This window comes from Alosa pseudoharengus, unplaced genomic scaffold, assembly GCF_046254945.1.
Source record: "Alosa pseudoharengus isolate Yale_2024_CS ecotype anadromous, Long Island Sound unplaced genomic scaffold, YU_APseudo_1.1 YU_APseudo_1.1_scf_9, whole genome shotgun sequence".
Taxonomy (NCBI): domain Eukaryota; kingdom Metazoa; phylum Chordata; class Actinopteri; order Clupeiformes; family Clupeidae; genus Alosa; species Alosa pseudoharengus.
The window spans coordinates 7,653,480-7,665,586 of NW_027468881.1; the positions used below are offsets into that span (position 1 = coordinate 7,653,480).

General features: G+C 42.5%; 3 protein-coding genes across 4 annotated transcripts; 2 read left to right on the top strand and 1 right to left on the bottom strand.

Annotated features, from left to right (window-relative positions):
• Nucleotides 1-72: 72 nt before the first annotated feature.
• Nucleotides 73-4,819, bottom strand: srsf6a (serine and arginine rich splicing factor 6a). 2 transcript variants are annotated; one of them, XM_076277121.1, is made up of 6 exons: nt 4,623-4,819; nt 3,669-3,802; nt 2,308-2,426; nt 1,954-2,156; nt 1,322-1,423; nt 73-1,009 (listed from the first exon to the last, which is right to left on the bottom strand). In XM_076277121.1, exons 1-6 carry the CDS (start codon nt 4,727-4,729, stop codon nt 505-507), a joined length of 1,170 nt encoding a protein of 389 aa, XP_076133236.1. In that variant the 5' UTR covers nt 4,730-4,819; the 3' UTR covers nt 73-504. The 2 variants fall into 2 exon arrangements, with proteins under 2 accessions (XP_076133236.1, XP_076133235.1); XM_076277120.1 differs by having other exon boundaries at nt 3,642-3,802.
• Nucleotides 4,820-4,868: 49 nt separating this feature from the next.
• On the top strand, nt 4,869-9,794 carry snx21 (sorting nexin family member 21). The gene is made up of 4 exons (XM_076277118.1): nt 4,869-5,239; nt 6,493-6,772; nt 7,579-7,736; nt 7,829-9,794. Exons 2-4 carry the CDS (start codon nt 6,508-6,510, stop codon nt 8,645-8,647), a joined length of 1,242 nt encoding a protein of 413 aa, XP_076133233.1. The 5' UTR covers nt 4,869-5,239; nt 6,493-6,507; the 3' UTR covers nt 8,648-9,794.
• Nucleotides 9,795-10,196: 402 nt separating this feature from the next.
• wfdc2 (WAP four-disulfide core domain 2) lies at nt 10,197-11,802 on the top strand. Its single transcript, XM_076277122.1, has 4 exons — nt 10,197-10,508; nt 10,885-11,028; nt 11,183-11,320; nt 11,490-11,802. The coding sequence occupies exons 1-4, from the start codon at nt 10,418-10,420 to the stop codon at nt 11,621-11,623; spliced, it is 507 nt and encodes a 168-aa protein (XP_076133237.1). The 5' UTR covers nt 10,197-10,417; the 3' UTR covers nt 11,624-11,802.
• The last annotated feature ends 305 nt before the right edge of the window (nt 11,803-12,107 follow it).

Here is a 12,107-nt window from a genome sequence, read left to right on the forward strand (position 1 = left end):
TTTAATAAATTGACCATTAGTCAAAAGAGGCTAAAGCATTAAAAGGGATATACAAATGAGGACAAGCAGACATAATGGTAAGAAATTTTAATAAAAAAATGACAATGTTACAATCAAATACCTCTGAAGAAGCAAGCGTCATGCCAACACCAATCAAAACTGAAAAAAAAAAAAAAAAAAAAAAAAAAAAAAAAGAGAGGCAGTGATCATATTGCAGGGGTTGGCATATACTGCTGTGGCAAGTTCTATACCGAGAACCTGATTCCTAACATATACACCAATCAACAAAGTCATGAGCTGATTTCATCAATGCCATGCCTTGGATAAAATATTTAAGATTACCAGTTAAAGCGAAGACTGTACATATGCACCTGGACACAACTGAATATACTGAAATCAGGACAAAACAAAAAATGCTCCGACAAGCCCTCACATGGACCAGTCAGCAAATTCAATTTACCCCTACAGAGATTGTGGACAAAGCAAGACTGCAAGCTCTCAATTCTAATCTTGGGATGCAGATCTGGAGCGGGAACGAGAGTGAGAACGGGATCGTGAGCGGGATGGAGACTTCGAGCGAGCAGGGGATCGGGACTTAGAACGGGACGCTGATCGCCGTGCTGGAGACTTCGACATGCTCTTTTCGGCAGCAGGGGACGGGGATCTTGAGGCTGACTTGGCATCTTCTTCCTTTCCATTTTTCACAGGGGTTGGTGATCGGCTGCGGGACTTCTTAGCGGCAGGCTTCTCGTTGGAACGACTGCGGGAGCCCCTCTCGGACTTTACCTTGGAGCGGCTTTTGGATCGTGACTTCCTGTTGTCAGAGCGAGAGCGAGATTTGCCACTAGCAGAGCGACTACGGGATTTCCGGGTGCGGGACCTGGATCGAGACTTCCTGGCGCGGGAGCTGGATTTCCGGGTGTCGGACTTTGAGCGAGACTGGCGTCCTGATCTAGAGCGAGACTTGCGTCCAGATCGAGAGCGGGAACGTCTCCTCCTGGAGTGGGACCTGGACATATAATAGGAAACACACGTTGGAACTAGACCGTCATAGAACATACCAAAGCACATATGGTGTTTTGATACATTAATGACTGCTTATAGAATTTCAACATATGGGGTAAATAATTTGCAAGATGTTACTAAGAAATTCCATATACTTTGGAGATATTAACCAGTTATTCAACAGGTCAAAACTGAGGACTTCTATCTAGATGCTTTGAAAATGCATCATCCCTGAAATTACATTTAAAAGCTGAGAAAAGCTTTGTTCAGAGCAGAGCTCAATCCCTGATCTAAGAATTAATCTGTGCTACATCACCTGGAGCGGGATTTGGAGCGGGATTTGGAGCGGGATTTGGATCGGCTCCTGGAACGGCTGCTCCTGCGGCTCCTGCTACGAGAACGACGGCGACTGCGAGACCTGCAAGGACAAAGAGCCAAACACCGTTACCAAAAAGCATGCTAATGTTACATTGATCTTACAATTTAAAAGAAATTACATTTGTAAAAAGGTGCCTGAAACTCAAGATGAACATTTAATAATATGTTTCAGCAAAAGCAGCTGAACGCATTTTCTTTGAACTTTAAAAATTGAATGTTTCTGTATAACCATTCAAAATGGTTTGATTTAATACAGCCCCCACATTTGTCTGCAGGAAACTACCTTCACAGACCATGTGTGTTTGCAGTGAACTGAAAGCAAACTAAAAAACATTTACAGCATTTACAAACATTTGCATTTGCCAATTTTCATGTATAATGCCTGCTTACGAACAAACAATATAAACAACGTATTACGTTCAGGTAAAAAGTGTATGCAGAGAAACAACTTTTTGGCCCCTAAGCAACCCTTAAACTATTACTACTGCTGCAAATAGCAGTTTTTCTTCACCTTACTATATTTAAGAAACAATAAAACAAAAACTGTCAAAAACGCCCACGGACACATACCGAGAGCGACTGCCAGAGTAGGAGCGGCGGCGGCGGGGTTTGTCCTCGACCAGACGGATTTTCCTCCCGTTGATGTCGGTGCCATCCAGCTTGTCCAGCGCTCTTCTCATGTCGGAGTGAGAACGAAACTCGATAACCCCCTCATTGGTGCGTTCTTTATGCGCATCAGCATAGGTCACCTCCCCTGCCTGTCGCATGAAGTCCTAGAGGTAGCGGATACAAAGCAACAATGAACAGCTTGCTGAAAATTAAACTTAGCTGAAATAAATTGTTGAAAAAATAAAACTTGCTTGTACCAACTGAAACAAGTTTAAACGCAAGTTCATAAATGGAAATTCTCTAAAGCTTACTTACTTTAAGGTCTTGCCAACTGCAGCGGCTTGACAGGTTTTCTACAATGAGCCTGTACTCCGTACGGACGGGTGGCCCGTACTTATCCCTGCCACTGCGGCTTCGGCTACTGTAACCACTACCTTTTAACAATAAAACAGACAGACAAGTTAGAATCAACAAAATACAGACATCAGAAAAGGAAAATTAAGCACACCACAAAAAAGTAGAGGGCAGAAAAAAACGGCACGAGCACTGGAAAGAAAAAAAAAGTTGTAAGAAGAGATGTTACAACTTGAGAGGATGTGGGTCAGGATTTAAATGTAATTACAAAGGAGTCAAATTGTCATCTCAGAGCCTTTAATGGATTGATTTCATAATTCTAAAATGTGTTTGACAATAGCAATGGCATTAAATAAGTGGTCTTCAAACTATAGTCTGACACCACAAGTAGGCTACATACTGTGTCACCTTTAATCCTGAAGAACAAGGAGGCTTTTTTCCAAGACTCCGCAGTGATATGAAACCTAGAGCCCTAGATTGCTTTAACAAACCCTAACCAATCCTTGCCTGATCACTTAAGTGATAGAGTGCACAGATGAATGGAATCGCTTCCATGCAGGTAACAGGACAGCTGCAACACACTTTTTGCTAATGCTGTGCCTTTTCATTCTTTTCAACACAAAAACCAATGGGAATCCTCACCATCACCCCTGGTCTATTGGCAAAAGGCTGTTGTCATCTTGGCTTCCGGTAAGGTCAGCCAAAGGGTCAAGGGGCAAAGGTCACACACACATAGTAAAGGTGAAAGCCAAGGCCAAGCGGGACAGGCAGTCATCTTAGCCTCAAGGGACTCGGACTCAGCCTCTGCCCCCACTGGACACTTTTGAATTGAAACATCAAGGACTTTGTTAATGTTGAAATAAAACTGAATACACATTGCATGGGTACATAAACCTAAACTTATAAAACTAAACTGTCAATCCTCCACATGTTCCGTTCGGTGGAAAAAAAAAAAACTTTTGAATATCCAGGAAATCTGAATCATGTACTTCCTGTGAGCAAACTACATAAAAGCAGCAGACTCTACAAACTGAAGGAGAGAAGTCACTCCTCACAGTACCCATACTATAAAAGATTTCATAAACTGCTTACAAAGTCGTGTGAAGACCTGTGGGAGCATTTTAAAGTCTGGCCAGAGCTTCAGTCATCCATCAAATGACTTCAGAATTAACAAAGCCAAGATATGATAGGTCGTGGTTAACTTCTTCCACCTTCTCAAACCCACCTCCCCAAAAAAATACAATATTAAACAAAAAGGAGTGCCGTAACAGTGAATAAAGGGAGACAGCACTTACTGCGACCGCCACCCCCATAACCCCCACCGTATGAATCGCGGTCACGTCGAGGTCCCCGAGCATGTTCAACAACAACACGCTCTCCACATAGCTCCTTGCCATTGAGTTCATACACAGCGTCGTCCGCATCGCGGTTATCATCGAACTCAACAAAGCCGTACCTGTAAGAAAAAGCAAAACCACATTATGCTAGTCAACAACGTTACATGATATATACACATGGACACAACACTGTTGGTCCAAGTGACTTTTAAAATTGCACGAAGCAGCTTTAGTCAAGGTCACAGCGGAGAGACACAGTCGCTACTACGGAAACATGATTAGATCCCCATACCAATTAATGGTGATATACAGCCAGAATGTCTTCTCTGAGACGGGAGATTGATGATTGAGGCGCGGGAGATTGAGGCCTGCCACACACAACTAGCTAGCCAATAGACCGTCAGCAAAAACGTGAACAAAACTATCTCAGTTAATTTAGCCATTTCGCTACATGTCTAGCTACATCTTCATAATATTTACGATAACAAGCATGTCTTACAACCGCGTGAACTCAACATATCTGCAAAATTCGTTTCCCGTACATTCCTTAAAGGTGGCATTATATAAGCTGCAAAGTGCATCCAGAGCGGCCATTTCGCTCATGTGGTTCATGGTAGCTAATATTAGCTTTGTGTAGCTAGCACATTGAAGTCCATGGTCGGTTCATGCAAACAATAACTTGCATTACATGAACACGAAGTGCCCTTTCGTCAAAGGCACAAGTAGCTAGTAAACAGCAACATTTACTGTCAGTCATGCACCAAATGTAGGTGTACAACATTGTTTTCTACTATTACGATCACCACTAGCGTAAACTGTTGTATGAAGCGTAACAACAACTGGATACTAGATTGCTAGTGCTAAGTCAGCAACCTACCGTTAGCTTATGTTAGCTAACTAGGTTGCCATGACTTAAGTTCGACACAATCACCAACTTACCCATTTTTCAGATCGATTTCTAGGAGCTTTCCATATCCACTGAAAAATCTTTGAATGTCCTTTTCGCGGACATGATAACTTAAACGTCCAATATAGACCCGCGGCATTTTGCTGGTCGTTGTGTAGACGTCTGAAAAAGGTACCTACTCAGCAGCACCTCGTTGTCCGAGAGGCTAGCTGGCTTCAAGCATGCAAAGTTCCCAAGGCACGTGGTGCGTGATGTCATCTAAACATCGCGATATGTCTAAGTTTCGGCTACTTGGAAACGCTTGCAACTTGCTTGTACCAGAGAATGTACTCATTTCTATCGAACTGTCAAGCTATCCACGGCAACATTATAGCGAATCAGATTTTCACGTTGCCTCTGTAGTTGGCTATCGAGATACATTGTAGCGTTAAACGATGAGAGCCCACTTTAGGTCTAGCAAAGTTGGACCTGTCAGCTTATCCATGGCCAGCTAATGGTGTCAGAAAAACACGCCTTCTGTAAAACAACTCCCATCCAATTCCCCACTGAGGAATCTGCCATATAACTTCAAATTGTGCGTCAACAAGACAATCCACCGAAGAATATAGATATGGAAAACGAAACCTCTGAGTGACCCACCACCATACCAGTAAGTACGCTCTGAATGATTTTTTTGTTGTGGGACTAAAAGTCGTAGCTACGGGGAATACTCGAACGGCGAGCTAACTTGGGAAGAAAATGAGGTGGTGAACAACTATTTTATAGTGTCACCCCGGGGATGATTACTAATTGATCTACATTGATGCATGCTGTTTAAAAATAACCTTTCTTGCTTTTTGCAAATATTATATAGTCAGTTGTAGATATTATGGTTAGTTAGACAGGTCTGTTAAATGCGTTATTATTAACAATACTTTAGCCTGCTAGCTGGTGTCCACAGGTTAACTATCACTGAAGTAGCCTAAACAACAGCTAGGCTACTATTTAACAGTAGACTGTACTACTCAGTTAGATTGTCACTTTCCCAACTGCAGATGTTGAAACTTGGATTTGTGGTTTAATGTCATGTATCAGTCATTTAATATACTGAATTCCACTGCGAAAAAATTTACTCCCACAAACAGGGCTGCGTCCAGCTCTCTTCACTGTCATCTCCCATGACTTCTAGACCTCTATTCACTCCTTAAACACTATACACCTAGTAAAGTTGGCTTATAACACAAGTGGGACATATCTGGCAATGAGAAGACCCCGGATAGCAGGTCCAACCTCTGGTCAAGTGGTGTTCGAACAATAATTTAGACCTAAATAGCACAAAGCTAAACAGATCATTGTGGGGACTTCAGGATAAACAGGTAGTCCATCACCCCCTACCCTCTCGTAGCTTTTGAGGACTGAAGACTGTATTGTTTTTAAGATATCTAGGCCTATCTAATTGTGCAGAACATTTTCATACTGCAATGTTTGCACTGTCACTGTTTACCTGTTGCATGCATGTGCTACCACATCAAATTAGTTTTGAAGCCGAGCATGGCTTCAGCTGTTCAGCGTATAGCCTATTTCAGGAAGGTCTGCTTGGTGGGAAGAAGTCTACGTTGAATCACTACGTTGAATCAAAAGAAGAAAAAATCTTATTGACTCCATTATATATTTACAAACCATTTTCCGGACTCAGGTGACTGCAACAGTTTCCATAGCCTATCTGGTTTCAAGGATAAAGGGTGTCAGTTGCAGGTTGTTGGTAGTATTTGGACTCTAGTTTCTTCAGTTGATCTATTATGGAGCAAGCCAAAACGAGCTTGCCAGAGTTCCTGGATAGCTCAAAACTGTAGCTTAATTTGTAGAAAAAATATTTTTGTGAGTCCATTTTTTGTGACTGTTGGGATATATTTGCTTTCACAGTGCAGTGTTGGTGGGATGGCATCCAAGCTGTTGGACAGACTTCGACGCACACTGTTCAAAGAAGGAGAAATCCCCTCTGAAACGGAAGGTATTGATGATTTCCCAGAGAGCTCTGAACTTGAAGATGATACTGACTGTATCTCGGCAAGGCTGGGAGGAACCCTCTGCTTTGAAGGGGATGGTGCTCAGGAGTCTGGAGAGGATGCCGGAGAAGGTTCCGGGCCTGAGAGTGATTCCGATTTCTTGGGAGAGTCCATGGATAATGCCTGCAGCAGCACAGGTATTTATTTGTTTGATAGGTTCAGCCGTCATGCTAGACTAATACCTGTTGCTAAACTGGTAGAGCAAAGTGTTATCACTGTCAAGGTTATAGATTTGATACCCAAGAACCACACCTATTGATACAAAATGTTAACATAACCTGAGCTGTAAGTGACATTAGATAGCCCTAATTTATCATAAACTTCTGTCAAAATAACTGATTAATTTCGATTAATTAATTTGAGAAAAAATAACTGATTAAAAAAAATAACGCAGATTAATCGATTCTGTATGACCTTTGACCCTGAGCCTGACTGTAAAATGAAGGGAGAGAAGAAAATGTGCTGCCTAGATCATTGATTGGAACATTTACTTTTAAAAAACAGCCTAATGGTGTTGATAAAAATAAAGTGTGGATTAAAATAAAGTCCTCTGCAATGTCTGCAGCAAGGAATTTGCATATCAGCAATCCTCAGAATATTAGGTCATATCATAGATTATTATGGCCATTCTTTGAACAGTGAAAATAATAATAAAAGAGTTTTTGAATTTTAATGTCACTAATGCTGATTATTCAGTGACTCATTTGAATTTAAATATTTGAAATACTTTAACAGCAAAAATTATATATGCGATTAATTTAGATTAATTAATCACAGAGTATGTAATTAATTAGATTAAATGTTTTAATCGATTGACAGCCCTATGATAAATTAATATATATAAATACAATGCTCCTCTGCTGACGGATTTAGCAACTCATGCACATTCTTGGGCAAACCCATTCTGTTGAGTGTTGGTCAAAGCTGTTTGTGTGGGTTGCAGACACTAGTCCCGTGGGTCTGTCCCCAAAGGGCTCATCAATGCTGACACGCCAACTGCAGGAGAGCTGGCGGAGTTTGAAAACCCGCAGCATGCCTGAGAGGCTTGTTTTTGAAGTGACCGATGCCAGTGTGGTCCAAGAGGGCAGTTCCAAATATGTGGTAAGGCACTTATGAAGTGGTTTAAAGCATTTGAAAAGTCATGGACCACCACGACGGACCAGCATTGCTCCAATATCCTCCCTTCTTCTCAGCTCTATACCATTCAGGTGCTTCAGTCTGGGTCGTTTGACAAGACCCCGGCCCTCATCACCCGACGCTACTCTGACTTTGAGCGTCTGCATGCCCGCTTGCGCCGTCGCCACGGTGACGAGATGGAGGGCCTGTGCTTCCCACGCAAGAAGCTGCGCAAGAACTTTGCAGCCGAGACCATCGCCAAGCGGAGTAGGGCGTTCGAGCAGTACCTGTCCCACCTGCACTCCCTGGCTGGCCTGCGGCGCTCACCTGTCTTCCTGGAGTTCTTCTACCTGGGCGACCTTAGGGCTGGGCAAATGCTGATGCGTGTGGGCCGCTACCAGGATGCCCTGGGTGCCTTAATCAATGCACTGAGGCTCCAGGAGAAACTGGGATGCCAACAGATGCTGCAACAACACCAGCAGCAGCAGCAGCAGCAGCAACACCAGCAAAACAGCCCACAGGGTGTTCACTGGCTCTTCAACCTGTGTTCCCTTGTGAGCTGCTTCCAGGACCTGGAACAGCTAGAGGAGGCTCAGGAGCACTGCGACCGGGCCCTGAGGGACATCGCTCCTTCCCAGGAAGCCCTGCAGCAGCAGCAACAGCAGCAGCAGCTGCAGTTCCACCCTCTCCTGATCCCCCTCCTGCAGTACAACGTAAGGCTCTCATGGAAGATCTCCAAGGACAAGCGTCAGTGGGAGGCCCTGCTCCAGGAGATCCAGGACCTGGGGGTGGACGTGGGGAATCAGCCCAACCTCAAGGAGTACCTGATCAAGGAAGTGCTGGAGGACAGCGAGGGGGACTCCAAGTCCAAAGTCAAAGGAGATGATATCACTTAATCATTTACTTGAAGATGCACACTGTTTGGTTGCTGTGAGGGTGTGGGTTTTTAATGTGCATTTTTCTCTCTTTCATTGCAAGGACATTAACCTGTCACACACTCCAGCAACTGATTTGTAATGAGTAGACTGCAAACCTCTGAGGCCTTTTCCTGAGTGCGTTGACCAACTCTAACTATTAGATATGCTGGCTGCTTTTTTATTGCTCATACTATTTTGCAAGTAAAGTGCAGTCAAATGTAGGCGATAGCTCTCAGGTCAATAAATGCTGTCTAGTAGAAAGCTAGATCATATATTTAGCATAGCTGTGTCGAATTATACAAGGTCATAAAGTCAACCTACAAACTGTTTGTTTGTTTGTGAGAAAGCAAACTTTGAGTATAATCAATTGTAAACAGTTACATTCAGATACAGAGAAATATGTGTATCTAAGTTCTATTAATCCAACCTACAACCCCTAAGGAATAGATGGCATTTATTTTTTATATAGTAGTGAAAATCTGTCTGCCTGATTCATTTGTATGAAACTGCAGTTTACTGCAATTCATTTTGATTACCTGTGATATAAACTTAAAGGGCCCATATTTATTGAATTTTAATAGTGAAACATATGTGTTTGTCAGTGTAATGTTTTGTCTTTACTTTGCTGTTTGGTAATGTTTTTGAGTTGTTTTGGTGTCGTGACTAACTTGCACATTTCAGCTTTTTTTAAAAAGACACACTATATTGTAGCATGCTTATTTTACAGACACAGCATGTTATGTTTGTTACGGTTTTTAATCCTGTCTCAAATGTATAGCTTAACCTGTGGGACACAGATGTTTTCTTGTGTAATTCTTCACAGACCTTTAAACGGAAAACTACCACTTTGTTTAGGAGTTCGGTTAAGTCTGCTGAAACATATATAGATTTTTTTTTTAATGTAAAACTGATCACTAGAGTTTTTTTTAAAAGTGCCTTTGCACAGACCTATCTCATATTTGTGATGTGAATGGAAATCTATTGCTCGCTGCTCCCTTAATTATTTTATACTAGACACTTGGATGGAATATTTTCATATAGAACTGAAGTACTGTTTTGAGATGCATGGATTTGTAAAAGGGACTTGAGGATACTGTTTGAGGAAATAAATGTTTTGAAAATGCAAGAGCAGTCAGTCAGTTCTTTCAGTTCATCTTTTCCCATGCTTTTCTCGTTATCAGAAAGATGGGGATTTACACGGTAGCGTGTAGTTATAGCCATAGACCTTACTTGGAAACATGCGGAACATTAGCAGAATGGGTAAGTAAGGACCATGGGCTGAGAGCTGAGTTCTTGGGTCTGTTTTGTTTTTGCATCGCTGACCACTAGATGCCAGTGCAGTTTATTATCTAGGCACCGAAAATGGTAAGGTTACTATTGAGATAATGACAGTCCTCTTTGTGAACATGAAACTTTTAAAAATAAGTTTTTACTTGTCAAAGATAAAATACACAGGAGTTAGAAACTGTGTTGCCTGTTTTTTTTTTAAATAAAAAATAAAAAAACATAATAAAACAAAATAAATTATTAGTCAAAACTAAATAAGATTACCTGAGCAGCTTGTCCTGAGTCAGCTGATTTGTGGATGTTTGGTCAGAGAGCTTGCTGATGTGTCGACGGCGCCAAGACCCAGTGGATTCAGGGCTCACATTTTTTCCTTTCCTCCGCCCTCTATGCTAATCCAGGCAATTTGAAGTATGTGTCCAGCAAGTTCGGTCCTGTGATTGTAAAACACAAGTGGAAGGAGAGATGAGACAGCTAGCGCTTTGTGTGTTTCCCTTTGTTATGATGATAATATGGATTGAATTTACAGAGGCTGCTACACAACAGAATTCAACAGGTGAGTACAATGTAAATGCATTTCCCAGAAATAAAAACGAATAGCAAGGCGATTTTTTAATTAATTTTAAATTAATTTATAGCCTAGGTTATTACAAAATTATGCTGCTGAAATGTTTGGACGTGTATGGGGTTTATTGGTGTTGTAAGCTATTGTCTTGAATGGTTAGCGTTTTTTTACTGACCAACTAAGGTTAGGTTACTGTTACATGCCGGTATGTCAAAAAATTACTCTTGGCCATTATATCGTTATATTGGAAAATATTAGTCAGGCTCTTTATCACTGCGAGAAAGTTATAGGCCTATCATGTGTCTCAACTACCCAATTAAACTCAATAAGCGCCCTTTATTTTGTGACCTCTTCACCCCTTTTTAAGTGGTACGGGTAAAAGCGGGCCACTGCCCGCGGCGCTTGAACGTGGTGCCGTCCGGCCGTGGATGCGTCTGTGATGACGATTGCCCAGGAGATGATAAATGCTGCATCTTTGACTGCGGAGCTGTCTGCGTGCCGCCCGCGTTCAGTAAGACATTCTCGAATCTCTCATGCCTTCCTTGGCAAGCAGAAAAAAGAAACTATACAAAACAAAACGGGAACAGATGTGACCAGGGCTTAAAACATTACATTCCTTAAGGCTGAGGATATAATTTAATCCCTCCCTGTTCTTTTACTTGCAGCAAAACCAGGCGTGTGCCCGCGCCGGAGCCGTGGAGCAGGGATGTGCGCTGAGTTTTGCGCAAACGACAGCGACTGCCCCAATGACGAGAAATGCTGCCACAACGGATGTGGCCATGAGTGTATCCCACCTTACACAGGTCAGGTTTAGGATGTATGTGGGCTGATGGAATGCCTCAATTGAGTCTGTTCTTGTTTAAGGCAGCAAATGGCATCCGCCTTGAGTGTAGTTTGGTTTACAGTTTGGAAGTAGTTTATGTTTATCACATAGAGATTGAAGTGTTTGACTGTGTCATATCTGTGTCTCAGTGAAACCTGGTCGCTGCGGTCTGCCAAAGGGGACCCCGATGTGTGCGGAATACTGTTACCATGATGGCCAGTGTCCAGCGGAGCAGAAGTGTTGTCAAACAACCTGTGGCCACTCCTGCAGTGAGCCATGCTGATCGAATAATGCTGGTACCACAGGGGCTCAGACCTCAACATTTTATACTTGAGTTTTGTTAATTGTTTTGTTTTACATGCAGACAAACATAAAAACAAAAATAACCTTCCATTGGAATGTAAAGTGCATTATAGATGTCTTGCTTTTTTTATGCTTATAAGTAAAGGAGTATGGATCCCTGTTGTGTAACTCTGTGTTATTTTCTTGGGACTAAATCACAGGGGTCACTGGAGTTAAGGCAAAGGAAAGGAGTCTGGCCCAAGAGGTCTAATCTGATGTTTATCTGCATACCTCCTTAGTAATGAGACCTCAAAACACAGGGGCTTACCGTACCCCCCCAACTCCCCCCACCCCACACACACACACACACACACACACACCACAATCTAATCCACTCTAAGCTGTTATGCACACCTCAGACTACCCACACTGCAGCTCGACTGCATCTGGGCCTGACCAGGCCCGTGTCTGAGCCAGATCTGCTC

Excerpts from the sequence above, each read along its gene's own strand:
- srsf6a (XM_076277120.1), bottom strand. The coding sequence starts at position 4,729 with ATGCCGCGGGTCTATATTGGACGTTTAAGTTATCATGTCCGCGAAAAG. Across the intron at positions 2,157-2,307 it reads GCAGTTGGCAAGACCTTAAA|GACTTCATGCGACAGGCAGG; the intron begins GTAAGTAAGCTT and ends CGCTACCTCTAG. Across the intron at positions 1,424-1,953 it reads TACTCTGGCAGTCGCTCTCG|GTCTCGCAGTCGCCGTCGTT; the intron begins GTATGTGTCCGT and ends TTGTCCTTGCAG.
- snx21 (XM_076277118.1), top strand. The coding sequence starts at position 6,508 with ATGGCATCCAAGCTGTTGGACAGACTTCGACGCACACTGTTCAAAGAA. Across the intron at positions 6,773-7,578 it reads TAATGCCTGCAGCAGCACAG|ACACTAGTCCCGTGGGTCTG; the intron begins GTATTTATTTGT and ends TGTGGGTTGCAG. Across the intron at positions 7,737-7,828 it reads AGGGCAGTTCCAAATATGTG|CTCTATACCATTCAGGTGCT; the intron begins GTAAGGCACTTA and ends CCTTCTTCTCAG.
- wfdc2 (XM_076277122.1), top strand. The coding sequence starts at position 10,418 with ATGAGACAGCTAGCGCTTTGTGTGTTTCCCTTTGTTATGATGATAATA. Across the intron at positions 10,509-10,884 it reads TACACAACAGAATTCAACAG|TGGTACGGGTAAAAGCGGGC; the intron begins GTGAGTACAATG and ends CCCCTTTTTAAG. Across the intron at positions 11,029-11,182 it reads CTGCGTGCCGCCCGCGTTCA|CAAAACCAGGCGTGTGCCCG; the intron begins GTAAGACATTCT and ends TTTTACTTGCAG.